This window comes from Vipera berus, assembly GCF_964194415.1.
Source record: "Vipera berus genome assembly, chromosome: 1".
Taxonomy (NCBI): domain Eukaryota; kingdom Metazoa; phylum Chordata; class Lepidosauria; order Squamata; family Viperidae; genus Vipera; species Vipera berus.
Genome location: NC_138202.1, coordinates 184,404,805 through 184,420,281, shown reverse-complemented (window position 1 = coordinate 184,420,281; position 15,477 = coordinate 184,404,805). Strand labels below are relative to the sequence as shown.

General features: G+C 42.1%; 1 protein-coding gene across 6 annotated transcripts in view; it reads left to right on the top strand.

The window, feature by feature from the left end:
• FN1 (fibronectin 1) overlaps positions 1 to 15,477 on the top strand; it is a 162,893-nt gene that overhangs the window by 117,369 nt on the left and 30,047 nt on the right. For 4 of the 6 annotated variants that reach the window (XM_081313319.1, XM_081313318.1, XM_081313317.1 and 1 more), the window contains exons 26-31: positions 3,079 to 3,351; positions 4,481 to 4,663; positions 9,428 to 9,517; positions 10,095 to 10,364; positions 11,577 to 11,693; positions 14,742 to 14,906. In XM_081313319.1, coding sequence (XP_081169445.1) covers positions 3,079 to 3,351; positions 4,481 to 4,663; positions 9,428 to 9,517; positions 10,095 to 10,364; positions 11,577 to 11,693; positions 14,742 to 14,906 — 1,098 coding nt within the window. The remainder of the gene's footprint in view (positions 1 to 3,078; positions 3,352 to 4,480; positions 4,664 to 9,427; positions 9,518 to 10,094; positions 10,365 to 11,576; positions 11,694 to 14,741; positions 14,907 to 15,477) is intronic. The other 2 variants (XM_081313321.1, XM_081313320.1) reach the window with 1 other exon arrangement.

The window sequence follows — 15,477 nt, the reverse complement described above, 5'->3', positions numbered from 1 at the left end:
TTCCCATGCTTGTGAAGATGTTGTTGGGCCTTCCCTTCCCACCGAGAGATAAGCCAGATGGTTGGAGGCACTTTCCTTTCTCACCCCAAGGTAACATCAAGGGAGAGACAATTTAAAGAGTAAGTTTGTGGCAAAGCAGAGAAGCATACCACAGAGCCTTCCCCCCTCCCCCTCAAGAGAATGGCAGAACCCTAAGAAAGAAATGAAGAAGAAATGAAATAAATCCTCCCCCCCAGGGAAAGAATGGGTTCTGACACCATACTGGGCCTTGTGGTACCCCACTGCTTATTTCTCTCCATGTGGATGTAGTATCATTGAGGACTACTCGTTGAGTATGGTTTGTCAACCAGCTGCAAATCCATCTGGTGGTGATGTCTATTCCACCTTTTTCTAACTTACCAAGCAGTAGGTTGTGGCCTACTTAGATGGGAAAAGATTTTGCCCCTAATTTTCAGTGGCAAATGAGAAGGAGACTGTAGGTGCAGTGAAACCTTAGGGTTCATCCAAGGTTTAACCATTGTTCACTAATGAGTGAGAAAATGGGGTTGTATTAGATTATCTCCCAGGTCCCTTCCAACTCTATTACTGTTAACTGTTAGCATCAGTAAATTCAGCTCTTCTGACCTTTGATGTATAGGAGAATGGAAGCTGGTAGAGAATTCTTGCTGCAGTCAATTTATTTGTGACATTTAGTAATTGACACTGCTATTTGATGATTGTCTAATATTTGGAATATATATTAAGGCATTCTTGATAAACATTGCAAACTGAATGATTGAAATTTGCAAAGCATAGCATGGGAACATGCGTTTAGCTATTATATCAAGACGACTTCTGAAGGAAATCTTTCCTACTATCAGATTACTGTCTTAGATCAAAATACTGCTCAATGAGATAAAAGACCCTAAAATACAAAAGGTAATCCAACTGATCCATTTAATAATTGTCAGCCTTCTTTATTCAGAAATGCACCTTACTGTGCTGACAGTCTGGCTTTTTGAGAAATGTCTTACTATTAAGAAATTTGCATGTAGATGCAGTTATTATTTCTCTGTTGTCTTGCTGTGACCAAAGGTCTATTTCAGAGTTGAAATATAGTTTTTATTGCTTGAATGTGGCAGCTATATAACTATGGGGTAATCAGTATAATTAAGGGATTTTGTTTTGTTTTATTTTTAATCTGAAGATGGCTCCAGGTGCTAGACTTCACAGATGCTTGCTGTTAACACTCTATGGCATTTCTATATGTACATTGAATTTGTTAGAATCTTGTAATGCCCTAGTATTATTCCAAGGGCTTAATCCAAAACTACTCTAGAAATAACTTTTACAAAGATAATGTTTCTTTTGGTGCTTTTTAAAGATGATACAGTAAGCACATCTCTTAGAAAAAAGTTTTAATTTAGCCAATTCTTTACAATATAATTGATAGGTTTCCTTTACAAAATAAAAAGGTTGGCATATGTAGATGCAGCACATATAGATCCCCTTTGATATATTACATCCTTTCCAAAGTTTGCTTTAATGATTTGTTAATATTCACATTCTCTTTCTTAATACTTTCATTAGTGCAAATAAAAGGTTTTTTTTTGCTGCAGCCATCAAATATTCTATTTTATCTTCCCATCCTTATATTGTCAGGTCATGAAAGGTTTTCAAATACAGTTGGTAAAAGAAACAAGAATAGGCTTTCAGAATTTCATGAGCAGCTCTCTTAGACAGTTCTTAATTCAGTGTGATGTTACTGAATCATAAGAATAAAGCATACAAAATACCCTCCAGTAGCACTGATGGGTCAGATGGAGATGTTTATGCTCAAAGGAGGTGTAGGTGATAAAAGGTGAATTTGGAGAAGTGGCATGAAACCTCTTCCCAGGCCCCTTTAGCTCCTCTTCTCCAAGAGTGTGGTGCCAGAATTCAACAACAGATGGTGGAACCCAATTGTATATTACTATTATTCTACAGAACAAGTGGGTTCAAGAGGTTCATCATATCTGTTTTATATATGAAAGAAGTTTTGCCTCTGGGTTCAAGACAGTTGTTTTTCCTAGACCTGCTCATTCCTGCCTTATTCTTCCCCAAATTTAGAAAAAGCTGGACTTGGAAAGAACCAGGGAGATAAGAAATCTAACATTGCACTAAAGAGGCTCAGAGGAGGCATCATTCATACACATACACGCACTTGGGTACATGCACAAACTCTCATTTGCAGTCTCTTAATTCCTAGAAGACCAATCATATTTAACACAAGAATTCTAAGACTAAGAGCCAGATGAAGAAACAATCCTTCAGACCATCAGAGAAAATTTCAGACCTTAGAGGAGTGTATTTTACCTTCTGGTAAAATACCTTTGAGCCTTTGTTGCATATGGTAATTGTCTTCTCTTTTTTATATGGAGAAGAAATCAAATATCATATTGATGGCTTTTACAAAGCAAACTTGATTCTTGTAAGCATGTGTGCTACAGTTGAAGAATGAAATAGCAAGACAAGAGAATGAAAGATTATTTTTGAAAATTTATATCCTGCCTTTTCTTTAGACGTTCAAGGTGGAATATATACTGTAGTGTTCCTCCTCCAGATTTTTCCTATAATCTTGTGACGCACGCTGGGCTAAAATCACCTAGTGAAGGTAGATAACATTAGTTCTCCTCATCCTGGTCCTACTCCAGGTGCAACACCTTAACTCCTGCACCTTGAGAGCACTTCCAACAGTCTGGCCAAGTTGGTAATTTTTCTGGAAGATTTCTGAGAAGCCCTATGATGGTTCTTTTTTTTTTAATCTTTGCTTATTTTTCGCAGCATTTTTGTAGGATTGAGCTCTAAATATTATTCCCTTTATGATACATAAAACAGTTTTGAAAACTGGAAGATGAGCTAGATACCTAGCTGTATACTAGTCATTGTAAATCATGGTGTTATTACTATAACCATATTACAATATCACCATAGGTACTTTACTCTTTTTTGCATTTTTAGTTGAAGTAACCTGATGATCATTGTTTTTTCTCTCTTGTTCTTTGTCATGTTTCGCCTCTGTTTGTTATTACCTCCCTATTTTGCTCTCTAATGCAATAGAGGTACCCCAGCTTACTGACCTAAGCTTTGTTGATGTAAGTGATACAAGCATCGGCCTAAAGTGGACCCCAATAAATACTTCTGCCATTATTGGTTACCGCATCAAAGTAATTGCCACAGGAGAAACTGTCCCCATATTTGAAGATTTTGTGGATTCTTCAGTAGGATACTACATGGTTACAGGCTTGGAGCCAGGCATTGATTATGAAATCAGTGTAATCACACTCATTAATGGCGGAGAGAGTGTCCCTACTACGCTGATTCAACAAACGGGTGATTAATGAAAAACTACTGAATTAAAGTGAATTAAAGTGAATTAAAGTGCTGAATTAAAGTACTGAATTAAAGTACTGAATTAAAGTACTGAAGTACTGAAGTACTGAATTAAAGTGCTGAATTAAAGTGATGTCACTAGCTGCTTGGATGACAAGTAGAAATAGTTCCTTTACTGCTATTTTGCAGTGGGCACGATCAGTAGGTAATTTTTTATTTTAGTAGATGAAAATCAGAATACTCTGCATTACCACCCATTTACAATCATCTGAATTTGTCTTATTTAACTTGTGAATCTGCAATTGGAAGCCTCTGTTTTCATCAGATCCTATGTTACTAAGCTCTGATATTTGTACCTAGTTTTATGGAAACATGTAAGTTTCATTCTCATAACTTCCCTATCAGAGCGGGTAAACTATACAACCCAACATTCCTTGCTACATCAGTTTGATATGTGTGCAAAATTTTAGCATACATGATCCTCACATAGTGTTAGGATATTATAGTGGCCCAAATCTTGAAATAAATCCCCCAAATGATGTAGGGGGAAAAAATCTTCCTCCAAACTCATGCTAGTGACAACTATGGCAGTATGGGAAGATTCTCGGTAGTGCATGTACCAAACATGACCTGAGAATTCATTATGCATGGCAGACTAGTGTTTATTCTATTTGAATGGATACTTCATCACAATGAAGTCATTGTAAAGTCCTAGAGACTTCAGAAAAGTTGTTTAGCCTCCTCTCCTGCATGTGTGTCAAATGTTATAAAAGAAGGTATGTACTGTTTCCTTCATTGTGCTGCCGTAAAGTAAATTGATCCTCTCATTTGATACTCTCAAAAATTGCATTATATAGATGCAAAGGATCTCAGTGCCTTTCTGTGAAGAAAAGCAAAATAATAGTAATAATATAAGGCATAATTAGAGTCTATAAAGGCTGGAATGAGAGGTTAAAGATGCTTTACAACATGTTTTGGTTTACGTGGAATTAAAGATAGAAGGTTAGAAGGTTATTTGCATGTGTTTGGCTCAATAGTGGATTTTCTTTGTGCATGAGCTTGCATTTTTTGAATCAGTATTGAATCTATCTCTGCTTCTTCTGAAAATATATGTTATTTTTTAATTCAGCTGTTCCTCCACCAACGGATCTCCGTTTCACCAATGTGGGACCTGATACTATAAGAGTAACCTGGACTCCACCAGCTTCTATTGAATTGAGCAGCTTCTTGGTTCGCTTCTTACCCATGAAAAACAAGGAGGATGTTGCAGAACTTTCCATTTCACCTTCGGACAGTGCCGTGGTTTTAACAAGTAAGAAGCTTCTTCAAATTGAAACCACTTGATCTTATACTGTTGATCTTTTGGGAGATGTTTGAAAGGTTAAGTGCCTGACTTTAGTTACCATGAATTTTCTTCCACTTTTTATAATCAGCTGTAACATTCTATAGAAATAGTTGAATTTTCTGAGAGAAAATGGCACTAATTTATGGCACTATAAATTAGAAGAGATAACATATTGAATTATAAGGTAGCATAGCTATTGTATAGCTCTCTACATATATTTATTCCTATAGGGTTTATCTAGCCTTCAGATATCTTTTTTTTCAAAGTAGAGAAATTGGTTTATCAGTCATTGAGCCAAAGTTCTCATCTTTCTTCATGATTGGCCATATACCGTATATACTTGAGTATAAGCCGACTCGAGTATAAGCCGAGACCCCCAATTTCACCCCGAAAAACTGGAAAAAGTTGTTGACTCGAATATAAGCCGATCCGCCGTTCTGCAAGCCTCTGCCGCCAGCAGAGGCTCGATCCGCCATTTTGCAAGCCTGAATACACAGGAATACCCTGTGTGGCCGCGGCTCTCGGGGAAGCCCTGGCTGTCAGCTTCCTCGCTCCACGCTGCCATTCGGGGCCTGCGCGTTCCCCGGGCAAATAGCGGCGCCCAGCAGGCGAGGAAACACGCCCGCTCCAGTCGCCCCCCCTTCCCTCAGGAGACGCGAAGCAAGTGACCGCCCGGAGCTTACCGAGGACTTGCTTCGGTGCTTCCAGGATCGCGCGCACCTCTCCCAAGCCGCCGCCGTCTGGAGACCTGCCGAAGTTTGGGGAAGTGCGCGCGCACCTCCCCAAACCTCCCCAAACGTCGGCAGGTCTCCCGACCTCTGCGCCCTGCCTGCCTGCTTCTTTCCGCAGCGGAAAGAAGCAGGCAGGCAGGGCGCGGAGGAACGGAGACCCGGCGACGTTTGGGGAGGTTTGGGCGCCTCCCCAAACCTCCCCAAACGTCGCCGGCTCTCCGTTCCTCCGCGCCCTGCCTGCCTGCTTCTTTCCACAGCGGAAAGAAGCAGGCAGGCAGGGCGCGGAGGAACGGACACCTGCCGACGTTTGGGGAGGTTTGGGCGCCTCCCCAAACCTCCCCAAACGTCGCCGGGTCTCCGTTCCTCCGCGCCCTGCCTGCCTGCTTCTTTCCACAGCGGAAAGAAGCAGGCAGGCAGGGCGCGGAGGAACGGACACCTGCCGATGTTTGGGGAGGTTTGGGCGCCTCCCCAAACCTCCCCAAACGTCGCCGGGTCTCCGTTCCTCTGCGCCCTGCCTGCCTGCTTCTTTCCCCAGCGGAAAGAAGCTGGCAGGCAGGGCGCGGAGGAACGGACACCTGCCGACGTTTGGGGAGGTTTGGGCGCCTCCCCAAACCTCCCCAAACGTCGCCGGGTCTCCGTTCCTCCTGCCGACGTTTGGGGAGGTTTGGGCGCCTCCCCAAACCTCCCCAGGTCTCCGTTCCTCCGCGCCCAAACCTCCCCAAACGTCGGCAGGTCTGTGCGGAGGAACGGAGACCTGGGGAGGTTTGGGGAGGCGCCCAAACCTCCTCAAACGTCGGCAGGAGGAACGGAGACCTGGGGAGGTTTGGGGAGGCGCCCAAACCTCCCCAAACGTCGGCAGGAGGAACGGAGACCTGCCGACGTTTGGGGAGGTTTGGGGAGGCGCCCAAACCTCCCCAAACGTCGGCAGGTCTGCGCGGAGGAACGGAGACCTGGGGAGGTTTGGGGAGGTGCCCAAACCTCCCCAAACATCGGCAGGAGGAACGGAGACCTGGGGAGGTTTGGGGAGGCGCCCAAACCTCCCCAAACGTCGGCAGGAGGAACGGAGACCTGCCGACGTTTGGGGAGGTTTGGAGAGGCGCCCAAACCTCCCCAAATGTCGGCAGGTCTGCGCGGAGGAACGGAGACCTGGGGAGGTTTGGGGAGGCGCCCAAACCTCCCCAAACGTCGGCAGGAGGAACGGAGACCTGGGGAGGTTTGGGGAGGTGCCCAAACCTCCCCAAACGTCGGCAGGTCTGCGCGGAGGAACGGAGACCTGGGGAGGTTTGGGGAGGCGCCCAAACCTCCCCGAACGTCGGCAGGTCTGTGCGGAGGAACGGAGACCTGGGGAGGTTTGGGGTGGCGCCCAAACCTCCCCAAACGTCGGCAGGAGGAACGGAGACCTGCCGACGTTTGGGGAGGTTTGGGGAGGCGCCCAAACCTCCCCAAACGTCGGCAAGTCTCCGTTCCTCCGCGCCCTGCCTGCCTGCTTCTTTCCGCTGCGGAAAGAAGCAGGCAGGCAGGGCGCGGAGGAACGGAGACCTGCCGACGTTTGGGGAGGTTTGGGGAGGTGCGCGCGCACCTCCCCAAACCTCCCCAAACTTCGGCAGGTCTCGGACGGCGGTGGCTTGGGAGAGGTGTGCGCGATCCCGGAAGCACCAAAGCCTCGGCCGCGCACAAGTCCTCGGTAAGTTTTTTTGTTGACTGGAGTATAAGCCGAAGTGGAATTTTTCAGCCCAAAAAGTGGGCTGAAAAATTCGGTTTATACTCAAGTATATACGGTAATTTAGAAAAATCTGGAAAGTGAGCAGTTAACTATTTTTTGCCTTCCTCTTTTACTTGATATGATGGATTAAAAATAATTGAGAAGTTTCCACTTCAAAAGTTTTCAATTCAGTTTGTTGAGATACTGACTTGCCTTTAATAATTAGCTTATGATAGCATTTTTCACTAATAACATAATTTCGCAGAGGTTGTTTGGCTACTGCCTTTCTTAACCTTTTGACCCTGCAATAAAATTATATTCAGGACTCAGGGAACTCTTTTATAAAAACGGCAAAGAATACATATCCTTCACAATACAATACAATTCACATTTCACCTGCACAACCCATGTTTTTTGTTTAAAACAATAGAGAAGTGGTAGGCTGGCAGCTGAGTCATGGTGTGTTTAAATTTCCATCACTGCAGGTGCTAGCAACTTCAAAAAACAATGTTTGAATCTTTTTATAATTTAACTGCTATTTATTTTATGCAGTATTAAATGAATGATGGAAAGAATTATAAATTCTATTCAAATTGAAGAGGCGGTGGTGAGACCCCTCCTCAAGAAGCTTGCCCTGGACCCGGCTGTTTTAAATAACTATCGTCCGGTATCCAACCTTCGCTTTTTGGCGAAGGTTGTTGAGAGTGTGCTGGCGCATCAGCTTCCTCTGTTCCTGGAGGAAACTGATTATCTTGACCCGTACCAATCGGGCTTCAGGCCCGGGTATGGCACGGAGATGGCATTGGTCGCGCTGGTGAATGATCTCTGGCGGGCTCGGGACAGGGGATGTTCCTCTGTCCTAGTCCTGTTAGACCTCTCAGCGGCTTTTGATACCATCGACCATGGTATCCTACTGCGGCGTCTCAGGGGGTTGGGAGTGGGAGGCACTGTTTTACAGTGGTTCTCCTCCTATCTCCTGGGCCGCTCGCAGTCGGTGTTGATGGGAGGGCTGAGGTCCGCCCCGAGGTCTCTTGTTTGTGGAGTTCCTCAGGGGTCGGTCCTCTCTCCCCTCCTTTTCAACATCTATATGAAGCCGCTGGGCGAGCTCATTCGTGGTTTCGGAGTGGGGTATCATCAGTATGCTAATGATACCCAACTTTTTCTTTCCACCCCGAACCAACCCAGTGATGCCCTCGACGTGATGTCCCGTTGCCTGGAGGTGGTCCGGGTTTGGATGGGGAGAAACAGGCTTCGTCTCAACCCTGCCAAGACTGAGTGGCTGTGCATAACGGCATCTCGGGTTAACCAGTTTGTTCCATCATTAATGATGGGGGGTGAGGTGTTACCACCCGTTGATAGGGCTCTCAACTTGGGCGTCCTCCTTGACTCCCGGCTCAATTTTGAAGACCATATAGGAGCCGTGACCAGGGGGGCTTTTGCCCAGGTTCGCCTGGTGCGCCAGTTGCGGCCCTATCTGGGGCCACACAGTCACCCATGCGCTCGTGACCTCCCGGCTAGACTACTGCAACGCTCTCTACATGGGGCTGCCCTTGAGGACCACTCGGAGGCTTCAACTGGTGCAGAATGCAGCCGCGTGAGTTGTGATGGGAGTTTCCCGATACTCCCGTGTAACACCTCTTCTCCGCGAGCTGCATTGGCTTCCAGTTGACCTCCGAGTGAGATTCAAGATGCTGGTGATGACCTATAAAGCCCTAAATGGCTTGGGTCCGGATTATCTGAGGGAGCACCTGCTGCCTGCATCAACTTCCCATCGTCCTGTGCGCTCCCACAGGGAGGGCCTTCTTAGGGTACCGCCGGTGAAGGATTTCCAGCGGGTGACTCCCAGAGAGAGGGCCTTCTGTGTGGGTGCACCTACCCTTTGGAACCAACTTCCAATGGAACTTTGGACTGCCTCCGACCTCCGCTCATTCCGCCGGGACCTGAAAACCTGGCTCTTTGAGCTGTCGGGCCTAGACTGAGGGGTTTTAATGTTTTAACTTTTTAAACTTTGGGCTTTAAATTTAATTAATTGTTTATTTTTTTTTAAACTTTTGTATGGTATGATTTTAATTGCCCTGTAAACTGCCCTGAGTCCTATGGGAATAGGGCGGTATATAAGTCTAAATAATAAATAAATAAATTCAATTGAGTTTAAGGAAATTCTTATAGATAAAGCACCTTAAGGCAATGGCTGGGTATCATAATCCCAAGGAACAGAAGTGTATGGAGAGATTTGGGGTTAGGAATGAAAATGATTTTGGCTAATAATTGGATATCATTGTGACTGTAATCTTTCAGATCTCCTTCCTGGCACAGCATACTTGATCAAGGTCTACAGTGTATATGAACAACATGAGAGTAAACCTCTGAGTGGAGAGCAGAAAACAGGTCTGTGAAACAACAAATATAAGTGTTTCTTTAATTTTTGCTTGGAAATAAAACCATTTTATACACACAAACACACACACAGGGAGAGAGAGACAGATATAGAGATAGATAGATAGATAGATAGATAGATAGATAGATAGATAGATAGATAGATAGATGATAGATAGATAGATAGATAGATAGATGATAGATAGATAGATAGATAGATAGATAGATAGATAGATAGATAGATAGATACACACATATACTTTTTATGATTGTACCATCATTTTAGCTAGAGTATCTCCCCCTCGATATGATTTCTATTTAGATATTGTAAAACATTGTAAAATATGGGACTTAGACCATAATTAGCAAGGTTTCAGCTGGAAACTAAGCAGGGGCCTTCAGACAATACCGGAATTAGATTTACAGAAATAAGTCCTTTTCCAAAATGAACATGGTTTCAATCTTTCAGCAATCTAGCGTGGGTTAAATTATTCCTGTTTACAATGGTTGTAGGTATATGTAGTTTTTGCAGAAAGACATAAACCAGTTATTGAAGTTTGGGTTTCTATTGTATTTTCTTTTGAAACAGGTCTTGATTCCCCCACTGGACTGGATTTTTCAGAGATAACAGCCCATTCTTTCACTGTCCATTGGATTGCCCCTCGCGCCCCCATCTCTGGCTATAAAATACGCCATCACCTTGAACAAGGTGGAAGTAGACCCAAAGAAGTCCGTGTTGCACCATCTCGCAACTCCATCACTCTCACAGATCTGATTCCAGGGTCAGAGTATGTGGTTAGTGTATCTGCCTTCTATGGCAAAGAAGAGAGTTTACCCTTAATTGGTCAGCAAAGTACAGGTAAGAGCTAAATAAGAAAAATAATTGCAAATTATTACTGTCTTCACCTGCCAAATCAGATTCCACTTTTGAAAAAAAAATCTCTTTCCAAAAATTGAATTAGCAAGTTGAATCAGAAACTTCATTTTAATGGGTTTGGATGTGGTATAAAAACACAAGAACCTAAATGTTTAAAAATGACTTTTGAAAAATGAAAAGATATATTGTTAGCAGCTTAATTTATATAGGGATAGAAACTTCTTCAAGTTTCTTCTGAATCTATCACTACAAGCTGTGATCCAGTCCTATATGTCTGCTTGCTCTCTGTTCAACATAAAGATGAAAAATGTGGCACCATCTGCAGTCAATGAGCCACAGAAACTTGGAACATACTCTAGTGACATTAAACACAACAAGTGCTTTAAGTGGTTGTGAAGGGTATGAATAAGATAAGGAATATCTGAATCTATTTGTGGAATACCAGTTTAAAATATTGAGACCGTGCAGATACTGAAAATGATTCAGATGAAGTATTTTGGACCTCACATGAACACAGGACCTCTCTGCTATTAATGTTGCAGTGTTTTTTCCCCAGACTCATTAATCAATAGTAGAGAGGTGCTGTGAGTGAGATGAGAGAATGAAAGTTGAGAGGCTCTGCCAACTCCCATTCAGACTCTATGGGCCAGTGTGTAACCTTGTACTGCACTTGGAAAAGGGCTAGGGCTTGTGTTTTGATGCTGCAGCATACCTTGTAAGACACTTGGGTGCTTGCATGTACTGTATGTGATACCTGAATTGTTTCATAAATAATTTTAAAGCATGCATTCCGTAATTGTGCAATAAGACTTTAGTGATCATTACGTGGTACAGTTTTGTGCAGGACAAGGCAACTGTACTATTTTGGAGGGTGGGGGATAAATTGGACCCCAAAGGCACTAAAGAATCAATGATGTACCTTGAAATTGGCAGAGTTGAAAGTTCAGCCCATTTGGGCTTCCTCAAATAGGTATGCAAAGCCTACCCATACTTATTTGCATCTTAATTGCTTTACAAAAAGGAGGAAGACTCCCATATCTGAAAATTACCCCTTTGCCACTGAATTTTGGTAGCGTGATTTGGGGAACTTTGAACTCTGCAAAAATGGATCTAGACAGCTGTATATAGTATAACAATTAAAACATGAATGAGATAAATATTAATCGTTGGTTTTTTTAAAAAAAACATCCCTAGTTTCTGATGTCCCAAGAGATCTACATGTGACTGCTACTGGCCCCACTAGTCTAATCATCTCCTGGGATGCACCTGCTGTTACAGTTCGATACTACAGGATCACATATGGAGAAACAGGTGAGTACTATTGGATGCTGATATTTGTAAGAAAAGATTAGCTTTCAGCTGAAAAAAATAAAGGGAGGTTAATAGCAATACATAAAAATCAATGATACATGGCAGTGGAATATGAGTTAGATAGGTGATAAAGGGTGTTTTTTCTTTCTTTCAAGAACATCTTCCTTTCTACTTTTTTAAAATATCAGTAACACATAGCAAATCTGAATCTAATATGATTTGAAATTATGACTCAATCTTAGTATAATTATAATGTACAGATTCATATTGTTTGATCATAATTTTAATACAAATACAGAAGCAGTTAATGGATGACTTCACACATTACAATTTAAACTGTAGATGTCAGGTGCAAGCAACCAAGAACCACAGGCCCAGTGCTTTTTTTCTATAAAAAAAAGGTGCCGGAACACTCATCTTGGCGGGTGCAGTGGGGCCAGCTCTATACGGCAGGGCTGTGCAAGCTACATTAATTGAACACATAGCACACATCACAAATCAGATTCCTCTTTAATGCACTATTCCTTTGCATGACCGTAGGACATTAGGAACGCAGTTACGTTCTTATGCTTCCAAAGCATTCTTCCTTATCTTCCTGGTACATTGATCACCATAAAAATACTCAAGGTCTCTTGGCATAAGAATAAGTATGGTATTTAAGGAACGCAATAGAAAGCACTCACAATGTACAATGTATTTAAATTTCATTTTGTTTGAGGCAGCTTCTTATAAAAGAATTGCCATTAAATTATTTTAATAAAATAATCTAAATCAATTTTTCACTTGATTTCAAATTAAATGAATTACATTGGTTGACAATGAGATTTTTTTTAGTACAATTGCCAAATGCAATAAACTGGTTTTAGGTATATGTGTGCACTAATTATTTCAACACCAATACATTTTAACAACATATTCTAAATGTAAATGAATGCAAATGCAAATTATACAAATTATACAAATTAAATTTCTGGGAGTCTACCTCTGTGAAGATCTGACCTAGAAAGTTAACACAACTCAGGTGGCTAGAAAGGCCCAACAGAGGCTTCACTTTCTTAGGGTCTTGCGGAAGAACAGGGTAGAACAACAGCTAATGACCCTCTTTTACCGGTCTACTATAGAGAGCGTCCTCTCGTATGGTATTGTGGTTTGGTATGCTGGTCTGACAGCGGCGGACAGGAAAGTATTACAGAGGGTAGTGAGCACAGCACAAGACATTGTGGGCTGTTCCCTGACACCACTGGATGACATCGCCAGGGCTCGTTGCCTTGGAAGAGTGAGGAAGATTCTCAGGGATGACTCACACCCTGGACGGTATCTCTTTACTCTCCTACCATCCGGTAGGAGATATAGGAATATAGCCAGCCGTACCAACAGGCTGAAAAATAGCTTTTATCCGTGGGCTGTTAGGCTTTTAAATGGGACATAATCTTATGCAGAATTGACTTGGGAGGCCGGTGTGTGGTGTAGTTGGTTCACATAGTGTGGTGCAATGGAGGGTTTGTTGTCACTGTGTGTTGGGGGGAGAGAACACGGGGGGGGGGGAGGCTCAGCTAATCTCAATATACACATGTTGTACTTTGACAATAAAGGTTTATTTATTTATATACAATTTTTTTGTGCAAAAATAAAACAAAATAACATATTTGAGACCTGTTATCATTAGTTATCCTTAGATAAAAAGTAATTCCATCATTCAAAACTTTGTTATACTGTATTTAACAAACAGATGCTTTGGAATTAAAAAAAAAAGACTGACTACATTTGATTGTGTATCACCATGGCATTAAAACAAAATTCTAACAGTATATGAAAAATAAAGGTTCCCTAAACGTCTGCTGGCTATATCCATACATTTTCCTTGATAGCACTCTATTGCTTTCTTTTTAGCATTTCTTTCAACTTCCCAGCTTAAAAAAGGCAAGGCGTCCTGCACCAGGAGCTGAAAGTTTGTTTAAGCAGGTTGCTAGGCAACCTGTTCACACTCGGCCCTTCTTACCCTCCCACTTTTGAATTAGCCCATGCAGAACGTGTTTTCTTCAATTTGAGCCATCTGAAGGCCCGTTGCTGCAATGAATTCTGCTGCTCTGCAATCTGGCTGCCTCGTTGGTGTGCTGCTGAGGAGAATTTGGCTCTCCGGAAAAGTTTCCTTCAACTTTTTTTTGTGTGTGTGCAAAAAAAAGGTGCTGGAATGCCGTTCTGAATGTTCTATGGGGGGGAAAAGCCCTGCACAGGCCCAAACAGATATTTAATTGTTGATCACCTATATTACTAGAATCTCAGTAGACTGTCTGCCCTCTCTTGAGAAATGGCAGATGGAGACCCAAAAGTTTAACTTCAGATGGTTCCTCTCTTGAACCCATTCCAAGCTGGAATGTCTCTTTACTCCCCATAGAAGGGTTCCCTCTCCTTCAGCCAGAAATGGCTCTTCATTGTTAGAAAATAGCAGTAATTACTTTGGATATCTGCTGGGTATAATTCATGGATAAAGGATTTCAATAACTAAGGCAGATTATTAGTTTAATGATACATTTAGAGCTGAACTGTTGGAATTTTAAGAAAACTTTCAAAATAAATTTTGAGGTATCTTTGATGCAAGTTATTTTACAGGAGCCAAGGACTTGGTTAAATTATTCATTCTGGTTTTTCAGATATTTTATACCGTAGTTTAGTTAGAAGATTCCACTAAAACATTAATTGCTGTGGCTGGATCATAACAGTATATGCATTTTTTCTTTTATAGGAAGTTAATGAAAAGTGAGAGCCACTTTGGTGTAATGATTAAGACATTAGGCTTGAAACTGGGAAAATGTGAGTTCTAGTTCCACTTGGGCACAAAGCCAGCTGGGTAAATTTGGGCCAGTTACTCTCTCTCAGCACTAGTAAGCAGGCAATGACAAGACTTTGGAAAAACCTTGCCGAGAAAACTGGAGGGACTTGTCCAAGCAGTGTCAGCGAATTGAACAGAGGGGGAAAAACTGGAAAGCATTTCAAGATGATGATGAGGAGGAAGAGGAATCTCTAATTGTTTTGCACTATAACCCCCAGGTGGCAGTGGGCCTGTTCAAGAGTTCACTGTTCCTGGTCATGTCTCCACTGCTACGATTCCTGGTCTTAAGCCTGGAGTAGATTATACCATTACTGTGTATGCTGTCACTGGACGAGGGGACAGTCCTGCCAGCAGCAAACCTGTCAGCATAAATTACCGAATAGGTAAATCTGGTTTCTTTTTGGATTAAAGAGATAAGCAGTCTGTTGCCTTCATTTAATCGTTTATATGCTCAGAGTTTTTTCTATTTGCTCTGATCATTTGCAACTTATTGAAAATATTTATATCTTGCTTTTATGGTGTGCTGAATGTTTTGCAACAGTAAATGAAAACATGTTTTTCTTTCTGGGTCTTTTTAATTAGATCAGAATGGTTGATAATTATTTTAATTTTTAAAATTGTCATTATCATTTGAAAGGATCCAAAGAAATTGAAACAGGCACCTAAGAGAGATACAGACAAAGTAGAATAGGAAAGGCAAGAATAAGTGTTCCTAATGGTAAACTTTAGTAGAACCAGTTGCCAAGAAAGTTAATGAGTAAGGTAACACTAAAGCAAATTTTTAAAAAAATTGGGGGAATTTGTAATCGGAGCATCAGTAACTAACACCATTGGCTTTAGAATGATGAAAGATCTCCAAAAATTGCTACCACATTATCCTAAGCTGAATGAGAGCAATGTTAGGTGTAACTGAAATAACTGAAGTACTAGCAATAAAGTAATATTGCTTATAGT